This window comes from Cotesia typhae, unplaced genomic scaffold (genome assembly GCF_013202065.1).
Source record: "Cotesia typhae breed Kobodo isofemale line unplaced genomic scaffold, CoteBio_Ctyphae contig_22, whole genome shotgun sequence".
NCBI lineage: Eukaryota > Metazoa > Arthropoda > Insecta > Hymenoptera > Braconidae > Cotesia > Cotesia typhae.
The window spans coordinates 6,716,079-6,732,806 of NW_027423728.1; the positions used below are offsets into that span (position 1 = coordinate 6,716,079).

General features: G+C 27.2%; 1 protein-coding gene and 1 long non-coding RNA gene across 13 annotated transcripts in view; one reads left to right on the forward strand and one right to left on the reverse strand.

Moving 5' to 3' along the window:
- LOC141524516 (uncharacterized) overlaps positions 1–14,196 on the reverse strand; it is a 27,808-nt gene extending 13,612 nt beyond the window's left edge. For 2 of the 12 annotated variants that reach the window (XM_074238466.1, XM_074238465.1), the window contains exons 1-4: positions 13,699–13,848; positions 12,481–13,046; positions 10,115–10,294; positions 7,374–7,497 (exon numbers count right to left, since the gene is read on the reverse strand). In XM_074238466.1, the coding sequence (XP_074094567.1) occupies positions 7,374–7,497; positions 10,115–10,294; positions 12,481–13,023 (847 nt within the window). In that variant the 5' untranslated portion in view covers positions 13,024–13,046; positions 13,699–13,848. Of the gene's footprint in view, positions 1–5,105; positions 5,676–7,373; positions 7,498–7,576; positions 9,386–10,114; positions 10,295–12,480; positions 13,073–13,224; positions 13,668–13,698; positions 13,961–14,044 lie in introns of those variants that run through there. The other 10 variants (XM_074238463.1, XM_074238462.1, XM_074238461.1 and 7 more) reach the window with 9 other exon arrangements.
- On the forward strand, positions 14,170–15,978 carry LOC141524517 (uncharacterized). The gene is made up of 3 exons (XR_012478718.1): positions 14,170–14,206; positions 15,775–15,877; positions 15,969–15,978. It is a non-coding gene; the product is annotated as an uncharacterized LOC141524517 (long non-coding RNA).
- Positions 15,979–16,728: the final 750 nt, after the last annotated feature.

The following is a 16,728-nucleotide window of genomic DNA, read 5'->3' on the forward strand; positions in this document are numbered from 1 at the left end:
AGAAAAATAAAACTCGTGAAGCGGTAGAACTAAACCCGTTTTCACCCAATACAAGGTAAGGGTTGAGCAACTTCCAACTTATTCGAGTGTAGAATCCAAGTAGCTCGGGATCTACTTGAGTTAATGTAAGTCTTGATACTTGTTTTGGACTCGAGTTTAAACCGAGTATGAAGCATGGTCGAGGATCGACCCCAATACAAAACCCTTAGTTTCAATTTTGCTGGTGATCAATCGTGTCTTTCGTCCTTTAACTGACAATTCAAGGATTTTATAGATCTAAGGCTCTGTTATTTGAAAATAATTAAAAAAAAATTTTTTTTAATTATATACTCAATTTAATTGTTATAAAAAATTCTAATATTTCAGATTTTATCGTTTGAAAATAAATAAAGTGGATTTTACAAAAATTTTTCATGAATATTTTGACAAGTTAAAAAATTAAAATTTTTTTTTTCAAGTTTTAATTTAAAAAATGTAAAAAATAAAATTTTGTCTTGTTAATATTTAAAAATGTTTTTAAATAAAAAAAAAATTTTTATTTTTTTTAAGTATTAGCTTAAAAATTGTAAGAAGTTTAAAAAAAAAAATTATGATTTTTATAAATAATTTTTTGATTCAATTTTCAACTAAAAAATTGTAAAAAAAAATTTTTTTTCAACTGATAAATATTTATAAAAATATAAAAAAAAAGTTTTTTTAATAATAAAAGTTATAAAAATTTTTTTATTTGAAATTTCTTGCCAAATAACTTTAAAGCTTAACAAAATGGTAAAAACCATGAGGAAAGTTGAATTTAAAAATAAAAATGGTCTATAAGCTGACCGATTTATTACAATAGCAGCAGCTGTGTGAGTCTGTGTTAGTAAGCAGCTAACGAACCATCTTTGTATTATGTAACACGTCTACAGTGGGATCTAAACTCCGGTCTATAATACGCCAGGATAGCAGGACAAACAGAAGAGACAAGAACCATGAGTTGAGAGTACTGAGCATCCCTTGTATCACACACAGATGATAGGGTGGCAGCTGAAGACCGCGTGACCTTGTGCGTAGCCTCTTTTTTCATCGTCACTCTGATGGTGAGAATAAAGAGAGTGAAGTGAGAGGGAGAACTCGTTGTAATAATCGAGTCGAGGGTTCTCTACCGAGCATGGCAGAGTAACAGAGGGTTGCTTGCCAACGCACAAGTTTTAAGGGGAGTACAAGCAAAAAAATAAAATAAAATGAGGGGTTAACTTGGAGGGTTAGTTCCTTCCCCTAGGCAATTGATGCATTTGCACTCATTGATCCATTCGTTGAATTTTATTTCATTTGGTATTATATTGATCGCTGAGGACAAAGTACCAATTTTATATATTTATTTTGTTTACTTGACTGATTAAGCGTGTTAATTAAAATTCTCCGAGTTTATTTTTAATTGTAAATTTATAATTTTAGTTAAATAGTACGCAAACTTTTTCATTTACATTTCATTTATATCATTTAAATTACATTGTTTATAAAAATATATAAGCCTATTTTTAAACAAACATCCACACAATTAAATAAATAAAATAAATTATGGTTAACTTTTTTTTTTTTATAATTAAATGTCTAAATATATAATTAAGAGTATTTTTTGCCTTATCGAACACTTGTCGACAAGATGGTGAGTCACCATTTTAATTTGCCGGCTAGCGCGGGCTTTTTAAATTTTAAAATAAATGGAATTTATTTTTACTTTAAATATTTAGACTTTAAAGAATAATAAATAATCGCAGCACAAATGGGCGTAAATAAACGAAAAAAATAAGAGTAAATAAAGTAAATAAAATGGGATAAAAAATAAAAAACAAAGCCAAGCTGATATCTTAAGAGGAAACACTTTGCGGAATTTAGTCGCAAATGTTGATCCTCTTATCGAGGTAACTGTAATAAGGGTAAGATTAAATGTGACTAAGTAGCTTATCTTGGTGAAAGAGAGAGACGATTGATTGTCGAGCTAGCGATATAGTGCGTACTTGAGCGTTAGATAACGAGCTTTAATTATAACTCAAACCAATTTTTACTCTTATCAATTCGAAAAAATATTTAACGACCTTTTAGGCTGCGAACTAAAAATTAAGTTGATTTACATTATTTTTAGCTTCCCACACACAAATTATATTAAATTAGCAATAAATTATATCAGTAAGAATAGAAAATTAAATTAACGTTATCTTAGTTTTATAAATATTTAACTTAAATGATACTCGCGATAAAACTACAGGCCACTAGCTAGAGAAGTTTACAATAAAATAGTTTATTTATTCAATTCATTTCAAGTATTGAGCAATTAACTTTATAAAAATATCCTCTGATTTAATTGACATTATTCGAGTAAATAATTTAATATTTAAGGCAACGTAGAGGAAGAGGAACTGCAGTTAAGCACGTGTAAGATACGTTTTAAATATATGTATTAAAAATAAGCAAAATGGAGGTTGTTTAGTGAGTGAAAATTAAATTGAGAATTATTTTTTTTTTTTTTTTTTTTTTTTGTAAGCAAGGATTATAAATTTACTCGAATTCAAGGCGAAACGTGTTTTCTAAATTTAAAGACTCTAGAAAGCTAACTTGTACTGAACAGGACAAAAATGATGATTTTTTATTATAATTATTGTAAATATATATATATTTAAATATCTAAATATAAACAGTTAATTATTAAAAAATAAAAAATTTACGTTATCTAATTTGTACCTTTTAGTTTTTTGTTAATTCAGTATTGTAAAAAATTTTTATTATTTAATAACGTAAAACTATTTTTGAACACGGATGATTATTGACATTGACTTATAAAAAGGCACCAGAATGAGACCTCAAAGAATAATCTGGAATTACGTTAGAGCCTGTGGCCTTCGGGGACTAGTTTCTCATGACTATTTCGAGTCTCTCTGACTCGGGGATCCTTATTCAGTCTTTATAAATTAAAAAAAATTATTTTTTTATTTTTAATTTAATAATAATTACGTTTTTTTTGTTCGAATTATTAATTCTTGATTTTCCTTTATTTTTCCGCTTATAAACAAACGGACCTAATTACTCAGCTAATACCCGAGGAAAATAAATGAAACGTTAGATATTTTTTAGCCGGGTATTCATGCTAAATATTTAGGTCAATAACCTAAGTCATTAATCACAACCTATGGCGTAAATCGCGATATTAAAATTTAAATATTCAATATTATTAAAATATAATTTCATATAATACTGAATTTAAAAAATATATATATTTATATAAAGATATATGTATGTATATATGTATGTGTATAAGATAAATATACAATATCTGCCGCTTTCTCTGCACCAAAAGATATATCTTCCTTTTATTTTATTTATTTCTTTATTTAAAACTCTTTATTTTTTATTCTTTCGAGTACTAGTAGAACAAATCCATTACAAAGATGCTCGTCAAGTGAATGGAGAAACTCGCGATAAAAATGCGCGGTCACGGCGATGGCGATTCTACACTAGCTCTCACTAGAGAATATAGCCTCAAGTTAAATAAAAAATATAAAAACGTTTAATGCGAAAATATTAAAAATTCATACAGCTCGAGTCTTCATTTTATATTTTTTAGACTTTTTACTCTCTAAGTTACCGTATTTTTTCATTTTTACTCGAATACATTATTCAATCAAACGGTTATTAAATATTGTCTCAAGAATCCGGTGAGCCACTGAATTTAGATTGAAAGGAAATTTACACGAGACTGAATTTATGTGCTTTTAAATGTTCACTTCACGTGTGGAAATTGAATATTGGTTCAATTTTTTTTTTTTTTTTTTTACTATTTTTAGACAATCTCAAATTAGAACTCAAAGTGAAGATAAATTTTGTATCTTTGTAATTAAAAAAAAAAAAAAAAAAAAAAATCTCAAATTAATTTTTGAGGATTTTAAAAAAGTTTTTGGTAATTAATAAATAAGCTCTTTTCTAATTCTAAACTCTTCATTCAATAAATGTTGCTAAAATTACATTTGGTTAGTAATTTACTTTCCATGCATCCCTTTATAGTCGAGTTTAATAGTTTAATCCTATTTTGTAATCAATAGATTGAGTTGCTGGATAAACCAATGCCAGGATTTGATTTTTTGGAATCAATTAAGAATCAATTATTTTTTTTTTTTATTTAAAAATTAAAAAATTATTTTTTTCAAGTCTCAAAAGACAAAAAATCCATAATTAAATTTTTCAATAATCGAAAAATGACTTTATTAAACAAAAAATAAATAAATTGACAAAAAATAGTTTAAAATAAATTTACTATCATAATTAATCTGTCGGTCTGCGCACGTATTGTAATAAATTATCCAAATAAATGGCGAGTAACCTCAAATAAAGCAATAAAAAATAATTATTCAAACGATTGGATTTTTATTAATGGGTGTAACAATTTCTAGCAGTAAAAATAATTTTTTACGAGATAAGTATACGGTGGTTTTGGCGTTTAAAAACTATTCGCGATTATTCCTCAAGAATAAAAAATAATAAAACACTTTAACGGTACAAACGTACTAAGAAGTGAGTAAAAAATATATACAAGACATCTTGAAGATGTAATAAAACCTCGGTGAATTTTTTGTAATACTTCTTAGCTCGGATCCAGATTTTATGCAATGCGTATTTCAATAGTATTATAGTAGTACGTGTACTGAAGTAGACTCATAAATACAGGATATTGTAGACGAAAGCTTATATACCGGAGCTTGTCGCATTTTAGTGGTAATACTAAACTCGAGCTACGAAAATAACGCATATACAATCTACAAGTTTCATCCTTTGCTCGATGGAAATGTACCAAGATCTTTTTTTTTTCCCTCAACATCAACACGATTATTAAATTGTGAAATTTAATACCCCAATATTTTTTACTTTCCCGCTCTATTTAATTTCAATAAAAAGTTACAGAGAAAGAGCTTTGTACTATATATTTATATTATTTACATATCTATATGTATATAATTATATAGTGAAGATAAATGTTAATAATTAATAATTAATAAAAAAAATTACATTCTAAATGGTAATATGCAATTTTAATTGCCGTAGTAAGAATTAAAAAAATTAATTGTAAATTGTAAATAAAACACGCACACTTTATCATTAAATGGCACTAAATAATAATAATAATGATAATAATTATGTTATTTATAAATTAAAGAGGTAGTCTTGTCACGATAACGATCAGACTACGATAAATAAATAAAAATAAATAATTTTATTTTTATTTCCTGAGTCTAATGTCTTGTTTTTCGAAATGCTTTGCATAAATTATAAATATTATAATTTAATAAATAAATAAATAAAAATGAATACGGAATGTGTTGTTATTAATTACTGGAACTAAGTGAGATATGACTCGTCGGTGGATTTTGCGAGAAAATGTTTAGCCTCCATGCGCATAAACGGGGAAATCATGGAGCCCTCGCGGATCCCATGTTTAAGTTTGATATGCCTTTTGAGATTGTCGGACCTCGTCAATGAAATCATACAAATCTGACACTGATATTTGTCAGGAAAATGGGACTTCATGTGCTTTTTTATGTTCGCAACACTCTTACCGCATAACCTACAACTTTCCGTACCGAGCTGCGTCTCTAATTTACTGTGAAGGTCATACTTAATGTCCTTTTCTTTTTTCGCTGGTGGTCCTGGAATGCAAGATTCCGGTTCAATTTTTGTTTTTAAATTTTCACTTGCTTATAATACTGGTAGCAATTTTTTTTTTTTTTCTCCAAAATTCATCTCACAAATTGAGCTTTTTTTTTTTTATCATATCAAATTTGTCTTGCAAAAATGGGCACACTCTTTATTTGCAACAACAACAAATTCTACAATGTCATTCTTCTACAATGTCGCAACAAATAATAAAAATAGAGAGAGAAAAGTTCGCAGCAGTCGAAAGAAGAATTCCTCAGATATCTTTTTATATACATACTTTTATATAAATTTTTTTTTTAAATATAAATAAATTCTTTGTGAATCAAACGGTGAAAAATTCGCACAAATGGATACTTTGCTTTTATAGCTTATATAAAGTAACAAAAATAGTTATAGTAATAGTAATAACAGTAAAAATAATATTATTGATAATAAAAGATATTATCAGATATTATTTTAATTAAATAACGAGTCACACACTACTTCACACTTTTCTATGTCGATCGTTTAATTTTCCAAGTAAAAAATAACCCCAATAAATTTAATTATTTAAAAAATAAACACCACAAATGTTGCTCATTTTTTTTTCAATTTTTTTTTTTTTTTTTTTATTTACAACAAAATAAAAAAAATTAAATGAAAATGAATTGGGAGCATGCAGGATTGCGTAAGCGTAAATATAAACCATGCAAAATAATAACCCCGTTAAAATGTTCAAATTAATGGATAAACAAATAAAATAAATAACCTAAATTTATTTACAGTCCGTCCCGTTAAAATATATATTTGAGAGAAAAACGATCACTCGACAAAGTCAGCCACACAATCAACCCACGCACCAGCATCAATCACTGCCGAGTACTGTCCATTTGCATGTACATTTCTTCATTATTTTTATTAATATAGATTTTTATAATTTTATATATTTTATTATTTATAATGTGTTACTATAATTGTTGTTATTTATGTATTTACATTTATACATAATATCTATGTATGTGTATATATATATATATATATATATATATATATATATATATATATATATATATATTTATATTCTGTATTATGTATTCGTTATATATATTTATATTAATATAAATAATAAAAAAATAAAAATAAATAAAGTACTGGTGAGACAGGGAGAGAGACACTTGCAACAATTTTTTTTTTAACCGCAACATAGCAAATGCACGATACCATCACCACAACCTACATGTTTGTATATGTAATTAATATTCGATATTGACATTTAGATATTATATATTTTTTTCTTCTATTCATTTTATTATATTCTATTGTATAATATTATTTTATTAATTTTCATTATTAATAAATATTATTGTTTTATTTTTTTTTTTTTTTAATTATTGGCATTGATAGTTTTCTTTATTTTTATTTTAAGTTAATGAAAAAGAAAAATAAAAATAAATAAAAAAAATACACTCGCACTTTAGATTAGATTTAGAAGGGATGCTCGTCTCGTACAACTACGTATGTTACTTATTAAAAAAAAATCATTCTCATGCATTCCATCAAAATTTTACTGATTTTTAATTAAATTGAAAATTTTTTAAAAACGTAGTATAAAATTTTTCGACTTGTAAAATTTTGAAGGAAATTAAAATTTATTTTTTCATAAAAAAAAATAAAAATAAAATAAGATAAATTGAGGAAAAAATTCTTACCATCAAGTCCGTCGAGCATTTCCGGGGGATTATGGTGCTCAGAAGTTTCCATACCAGGTACACCATCGCTAAGTGCCCCCGCGTTTGGTCCTCCGTCTTCGCCTAGCATTCCAACTGGATGACCCTGAGGACAATGCATAAATAAATAAATCAAAATGTGAATAGATGATAGATGACAATTATTATTGCAATAATAATAAAAAAAAATAATAATTGTTGTTAAAACATAAACTGTGGTTTTTAAAACAACAATTTATTGCTAGATAATTACATTATTATGGTAATAATTTGTAACAGCATATAAAATAAATCATGCCTCCATGCTTTTAACATTATTATTATTATTTAATATTTATATTTAAAAAAAAATTATTTTATTGTTTTAATATATAACGTGATTACAAATCTACATATGTGTCCCTTCGGATTTTATTTATGTAATCCGAATTTACAATTTTATTGACTGTTGTGACGCTTTTAAATTTACATATCATCGGTGAATAACCAATCACAAGTTTGTCCTTTGGGCTATTTTTTTTTTATTCATTTTCATTTATTTATATTTTTTTACTCTTTCGCTTCTTCATGTAAATTATATCGGAATTTTTACGCCGTATAATGTGTAAATAAAATTTAATAACTTGTTAATTAAATAAAAATATCCTCTGCACTGATTGTGATCCATTATTTTCGATATTTAAGTATTTTATAGTTGAAAATTATATTAATTAAATAATAAAAATAAAATGTTTGGCAATTCCACTTGCGCAGTAAATCTGCGCAAAGCCTAAATTTTTCCAATAATTTTTACTGAAGAATATCAAGTAAAAATCCTCACATGCTTACATAAATTTTTTTTACTGTCACACAATAAAAATCACTCAAATAATAAATTTAAAAAAAATATCTTTGAATTTTAATTTAATTTGTAAGACTTGCTATAATAATAAAAATTAATTAATACGAGCCTCGTTTATCACAAACATCAAAGTGAATCACAAAAGAGTAATTAGTAAAAAAATAAAATAAAATGCATAAAAATCTTAAAACTACATAACTGGGTCTTTATCACCGAGTAAAACAAGAACAATTAAAATAACAATAACAAACAAACGAGGTAAGCGGTTAAAATTTAAGTGATTTTAAAAGGCTCTCGTTGCTGTCACCAAAGCACTCTCGAACCCGGTTTTTCAACTGGAAAATAAAAGTAGAGCCACTTGATCTCGATCTCTAGCCCCAACTCAAACTCTAGCACCCTTGGTGTGATTATCTTTGGCCATACACAAATAGTGGGCTTTGCATTTATCGTGATGGTTGACTATTTCTAGCCTAAAATTTCCGTTTCCCGCGGCAAAGGAGGTCCGTAGCTCCGGCATAGTGTCACTCCATTTTCTGCAGAACTTGCAGTACATTAAATTATTAACCGAGTCGTACTTCAACCACGGATAACTATCCAGCCAAGTTGGTTTGAATTTACCGAGTTTTTTCGCGGCATGCAGACCGCCCGGACGCTGATTGTGAGCATGAGTATGAGTATGACTATAACTATGATTATGATGATCACTAGTCATATTACTGCACAAGGTCGATTGTATAACAGATATACCTTGTCGCGTATTAATATTTGTGCTCGGTCTCGCACTTTCATTAACACTGAACGCTAAAAAGGTAGTTTTTAAATTAGTATTATTGCTACTGGGGGCATAAATATTTTTGTTAGCGATTTCCAGCGAATTATACGAGTCAGTAAGACTAGTGTTAATCATACTGGCCATTGGCCTATCAAGAGTTTCCCCGGTATAAGTGTCAGGTGAAGCGATTTGCCGAGATGATGACGCGAGAGTGTCAATCACTGACAGAGAGCCACCTCCAGATATCAGTTTCCTATCGCGAGACATTTGATAAGAGACTGACATGGCCAATTGATCATCCACATTATTTACATTTTCCACGACTCCAGTTTCGTCTCCCTGCGCACCGGCGGCTTTTTGGTGAAACCACTCCACATTTGTCTGTCAACAGAGAAGGAAAGGATATGTGCTTTAATAACACACATCTATGGATTTTAATCTCATCGCTTTATTTTTAGAGCAGATTATTTTTTTTTTTTTTTTTTTTTTTTCAATCCCTTCCTTCCCATGTGACCAAAAATTTTTGCGCTGGGTTAAATCTATATAAATTTATTTATTTAAATAAAAGTAATAATAATAATAATAATAATAATAGTATATGAATTGAATACAAATGACAAAATGATGATAATTATATTCAGGGCCAAACACAGTCGAAAAAGCAGACGTAACGATAAAAAATAAATTTATGCATGAAGAAGTTTCGCACTCGTACCTCTTATATATATATAATACATTCGATATATGTGTATTCGCGATGTGCAAAAAAATAAATAAAAAAAAAATAAGTGGTCGCGGGGTCGGGCGTAGTAGCACAACCTTTTCGAATGCTTACACAATCACGTCATGCGTCGATGACTGAGTTTAACATTTATATTATTTTTTTTTTATTGACGAGTATTTTATTAGCAAACCTAGCGAGTACGGTAGCACTTGCAAGACTTTATTAATAACAATAATGATGGTAATAATAATAGTAAGGATAAAAATGGGAATGAGAATAAGAATGAGGAAAACAGCATGCGCAGAATAATTTAAATTAACAAGCTGTCGGAAAAAGAAAAGATTGAAAATGTTAAGAGATAACGTAAGAGCTGGATTAGCACTCACGGGTAGAGAAATGTTGTCGTGGAAGTCAGGCATGTGGTGATCGAGCTCCTGCTTGATTGTTGTTTGCACCTGAGATGACGGTGATATTGCTCGGCCTCCATCTTCTAAATCACCGCCCAGTGTATTGTTTGACTTTGGAATCACTGTAGGACTTGATTTGTAACTACATTGAGACGATGCCTGCAAATAATAAAGATAACATTTATCGTTAGTTAATGTGGTTTTTTTAATTTTTTTTTTTTTTTTTTTTTTTTTATATTACTAAATAAGTACGAGTATTTTATTACTGATATTTTTTCAGTACTGAGTTATCATTCAAAATTATATTTATTTTAAATTTTATAAAATTTTTTTCAGCTTATTAAAATCAGAATCTTTTTTTTTTATATGTAAAATAGAGTATTATTTTTTTTTTTTGATAGTGTAGAAATTTAATATTCAAATTTTTTGAATTAATATATGTAGTTAAATTTTTTATTTTTCATTTTTAAATTTTAATTTATGTAAAATTATTTTTTATTTCAATAAAAGAGAAGAAATATTTTTTAAAATTGATTTTAATTATTAAACTAAGAAGAAATAAATCAATAGATATTTTAAAAATGATTAATTTATAATTGAAGTAAAAAGTTGTAGTAAAATAACTAGAGCAGTATAAATGTATTTAAAATAAAATATTTAAGGACAGTTACAGCTGGTAAAAAAAATTTATGATAAAAAAATAACTTGGTCCCATTTACAAGGACGTATTAAATGATTATTTGAAAAGCTGAGTAATCAAATATACACATATATCATACGTACGTTTAATACTTTGTAAAAAATAGTAAGTAAAAAAATTATTGTATTTTTTTCATTTTTCTTTTGTTGAATTGAGTTTTTTAACGAAAAAAAAAAAGAAAAAATTAAAATAGTAGATACGATTCCGGAAAAGCTAGACAATATAAAATAAATATACGTGTGTGTATGCATGAATGATGAAGAGTAGAGTATAGTAACATTGTCTCGCTATTTTTTCAAGGACACCAAGTATTACAACTTGATATATACCGGAATAAAAATAATTATCCTGTATACAAGTGCGGCATTCACGCAAAATCTAAAGGAGCGAGAGAGAAGAAATTTAGCTTCTATACTCCTGTGCTAAATATTTGCCAGAGAAAGGGACCCACGTTTTAAAAATCTAAAAAAAAGGCTTAAGACTTTTTTAAAATAACCATGTGACTCAACATACAAAGTATCCTAGCTGAGATCTAGGTCAAATAAAATACCTAGGACCTGGAGAAAGTTTTCGGTTCATAAGGACATCGTCAAATTCTGGCTATCTTTAATCTAATAAAATACGAATATTATTTATCATTTTAAAACTCTAAATTAAAAAATTAAAAAATACTTTCAATATGTGTAATTAAAACTCTAGCTTTTTTTTTTTTTTTTTTTTCTATTTAACTAATTACTGTTGAGAAAATTTAATGAGAACACAATATAATAACGTGTAAAAAGATTAATTATCTTGTGATGAGACTAATTAAATAACAGATGTGTTATAGGGTTTTAGAGATTATAAATAAAATATGATATTTTAAATAATTATACTGCAATTAATGCCGTCTTATAAGCGGTATCAAGTGTACTAACTTGGTGCGTCATTATTAATTTTTTAGTTATTTTATTATTACTATTATTATTATTATTAGTACCATTCAATTTTTAATTTTATTCATGGAAAACATTTCACACCTGTATTGAGTTTTAAATTTATTTTCAATTGTTTATCTGTTACGGAAGAAATACTGCGTACTTGACGGTATTTTTTTTTTTAATGATTTTAGTACTTAAATAATAATTACTTGTCTCACTGATTACACTCAAGTATAATATTTTTTTAGGCTTGATTTAATAACGCCCTTGGTTATTTTTAACAATAATTAGCCAGAAAGTAATTTATTAAATTGAGCTTTTGTCATAAATTAATTTAATGACACTTGCAATAATAAAACGACAAAAAATTCATTTCATGGTAATAATAATAATAATAATAATAATAATAATAATAATAATAATTTAAAATAATTCATTGATATTTAAATAGACATTAATTGAATTATGTAATAAATTTCATTAAAGAGTTAAAAAAAAAAAAAAATTTCACCTGACAGTTAAAATTTTTTATTTTTAATTTGGAGTATAAATAGATGATACTGAAGTTAATAGACATTGTTAAAATTTTTTTTTTAATTTTTATAACAATTAAATTACTATGAAAAATTTTAAAGTGAAAAACTTTATAAAAATGATAATTTTTTTTTTTTTAAATTGTCAAATGTCTGGAGACTTTAGTATCATGTCTAAAATAAAATAATTACCTGAGAATCAGATAAGAAACGTTCACTAGGAGGTCCACCAGTCATCGAGACATCATAATTAGTTCCCGATACTTTTCTTTTCCTCTTCTCAGGATGTGGTTGTAGGTTAGGTGAGTCGGCATGCCTAGCGCTTGTCTGCGTCTGGTCGGGCTCTGGGGACGAGCTTTTGTCGTCGTTGTTCTTATTATTTACACTATTATCAGTGAGTCCACGTATTTGTAACGCCTCTGCCGTTTTAAGGAACATGGGCAGCAGATGCTGACTAACATTAACTTCGCCCTTGTACATAAAATGCAGAAGGGCTTTCATCTCCGTGTCGTTGACATCCTTGAGGAATATTATCGGGTGCGGATGGGTGTTTTGCAGGAATATATTTTCAAAGTACGGGCTACATGCCGAAAGTATTGTCTGATGTGCCTTGAACGTTTCACCAACACACGCTAATGTAACATCACATAGAGCTTCTCGAGCCAACAGAGAACTTAATACGTCCGTTAAATTCGCTGGATGATTGTTCCACCGTAGGCAATACTGCTGGTCCATCTTGTCTATCTCCAATCCCGACCCTACAACCAAATCAACTCAGCACTTGCTAATAATAAAATAAACACTTTACTTATTTATATACATATATATATATATATATATATATATATATATATATATATATATATATATATATATATATATATATATATATATATATATATATATGCACATATATCTACATATCCATATACATACATGTAAGTACTTATATATAGACAGATATATATTTATATTTATATATTCAATCATACATATATATCTGCATCCGCGTTAAACTTCACTTGAATTTTAATTATTTTATTCTTTTTTTTTTTTTTTTTTAAATTTAAATAACTATTTTTTATTAATTTAATATTTTGATCACAAATGAAAAAAATAAAAAAAAAAAATAATAATAATTTTTATTTAAAACACAAATGATCCAGCTGTAGAGTATTTAGTTAGACTATCACACGACACCTAGACCAACACAACGTTCTCTACGCTTCTGCAAATGTGCCACATTGCAGTATAACTGTAAAACCCTTCAGGGTTCACGAGACACTACTATTCTATTTAAAAACATCTATTCGCATAACCTACGTCGATTATTTAAAGGCCGTAACAGATATCCTTAACATGGACACGATTATCTGATATTAAAAAAAAATATTTATTATAAATATGTACCTGGAGATGGACGATTAAAATAACTGTAAAAAGTTAAAAAAAAAAAACTAATGTTTTTGAGAATGTCAATATTCGCGATGCTTAGGCGCCATTGTGAAGAACACGAGACACAATTACGGCAACTGGAGATTTTATTTTTTATTTTTTTTTTTCCTCGACTCGATGCTGCTGTTTTATTTTATTTTATTTAATATATTACGATTTATTTATTTACGGAGGTTATTTTTTTGTTCCAGGTAACTGTCGCGTGAGATCTGGATATCTGGAGGGTGATAAATAGTTTTTTTAGGATGGGCGTAATTATTTTGTGAAAAATAATGAAATGTTATGGACGTAGACTACTCACCTTTTGCAAACTTTTTGCCATTACAACAACGCCACACGACCCTTAAACGTCCACTGCTGCCATACCACCAATACAATAATAATGTAATGCCACACAGTGCCTACGGCCTTATTTTTAAAATACGTCCTGACCTTCGTGCATCTGCCGTCGCGAGTTATGGCGGTAATGATCAACTACTCGTTTACTTTCACTGTATCATTTTGTACAGTCTAGTGTTACTGTTGTATATCTATATACACCGATTGATGGAAATATTACTCTGAGGATTTAGGTTCTGTGTAGTGGCCCTACTATCAATCGCTAGCTTCTGGTTCGCCGGCGAATTTACGCGGGAAGTTCAAACGCCACGTGCCCAGTCACAACTATCGATTTTTTTTACTCAGACTGTTGTTGTGCTTTTCTCTGGCTACTTTTCCCTGTCTTTTCCTCTTCGTACAGCAATAATAATTTTTTACAGCAATAATAATCAATTGTTATTATTAATTCCATCTTTATGGAGGCTTAAAGTCCCAATTTTCAAACATTTTTCACTGTTTTAACTCTAAAATAATTTTTTTTTATTTTAGCGACAATTTAATACAATTAACTAATTACACTTTTTTAATTTTATTTATGTAAATAAATTTACATTAAAGATTTGAAATTACTCAAGTAATTTTTTTATAAAAAATTTTTTATTTACTTCTAAAGTTTTGTAAAACATTTAACGAGCGTAAGATTTTTTTTTTGTCTTTCAAGTTGAAAGGTTTTAAATTTGTTTTTAGTTTAATCGTTAATTTATTTCCAGTTTATCAAACAGCTTAATTAAATTCAAGCTTAGCTAATTTTCTACAAATAATAACAAGCATTAAATTTCAAAAGCTTTTAATTAATTTAAACTGTATTTTTTCAATGGATTTTTATTTTTTCTTTAATTTTTATTCAATTCTTTGAAATTTTTATTCATTTTTTTCAAAATTCAATACAATTTTTTTAAATTCATGTGTAATTTAATTTTGTCAAATATTTTAATACAAATTAAACTGTTTTTTATTATAATTTAATTTTTAAGTAAAACATAATTCATTTTTTCTATTAAAACAATTGAAATAAAATTTACATCATTAATTAAAAATTTTTTATAATTTTAAAGTCTAAAAATTTAACATGACTAATTAAATTGTAATTTATTAATTTTTTTTTCGACTTTTAAAATTTTATTTCGAAAAAATTTGTATTTTTTAAATGAATTGCAACAAATAAAAATTTATTTTAAATATAATAAATGTTTTTTTTACGGTAAATTTAAGTTTCTTCTGAAAAAGTTGCATTTTTTGACTTTAAACAAATTTTTTAAGCTACAATAAAAAGAAAAATCATGAGATCTTAAGCAAATATCTTCTTTTAACGATAAGAATAAAAAAAAATATTTTAATTTCCGTAATTTTTTTTTATTTTTAATAATAACAAGTAAAATCTTTATCCGAGAAAATGCTACCGCGTATAAATTATAAAACAACCTCAAAACGTTTAATACTTATTTATCCCTATCGATCAATTAACTAATTCATATGGCCTCTATAAGCGACATTTTCAATATATCATCAACATTTATGTGTCGTTATTTAAAACGAAGCAAAGCCTTGTAAACTAGTTTAAACAAATGTAATTATATTGAATTGCCGCTCACTCAATAATTACTAATTACAATTACCAATTTATCTAATTAACATATATTTTCTCTCTTACAGGTTCCAGATTAACGTAAAATTAAAAAAAAACAACCAATTTTCATGATCAAGGCAGGCATTTAAATAAAATAAAATAAGCAAAATTTATATTGAAAAATCCTGCGTAAGTAATTGCTCGTTATCATAATAATACCGACGACAGGATGAATAAATAATTTTTTAGTCAAAAATTTTAAAAAATTTGAATGTTAAAGCTTAAAAAACAACAACAACAACAATAACAATAACATGATACTCATCGCTATAAGCAAATCAATAGAACAAAAGCATTGATAAAACCGCGCCGGTCAATAATTATTTATAAATCCGACGAGGCATACATCAATGCGGCGATAAATTTAGTAACCGATTAATTATTTTATGTGTGATGCGATATTTTAATCAAAGATGATGTATGACATGAAATAAAATGATATTAAAATATAATAAAGGGTTCAATAAAAACTAGAGTGATAAAATAGAACGTTAAATTGAATTTTGCGACAATGGATGAATGGGTTTTGGTTTTAGAGATTATTATCACTATTTTTTTTTTATTTTTCTTTTTTTTTTTTATACAAAAGAGTTATGAACAAATATGTATGTATAAAAGCGAGTGAGTACATAGACTACCCTATTTAAATTAGCACATAAATCAGAGAATGTAATAAAGTTGAAGCAACTGAACATAAATGTTGATGTATGATCGCTGGCAATCAAACGTTATTCAATGTTTGAAATTTTCCGAGGAATGATGCCTCGAGTGTTTAATACTGAGTTTGCGATGGAATATATAGCTAGTGAGTACAAGTATGTATATCATATGTAGAGTTTAAAGAGCTTGGCTGGTATCATATCATATCGTATCAAATCATATGTGTATGCTGGAGAGAACACAGAAGGGAGGTATTATTGAGAGTATCCGGTTTTGATAGAGGGTGAGAACGGGAGAAGTGGAAAGAGCCCGAGCGAAGA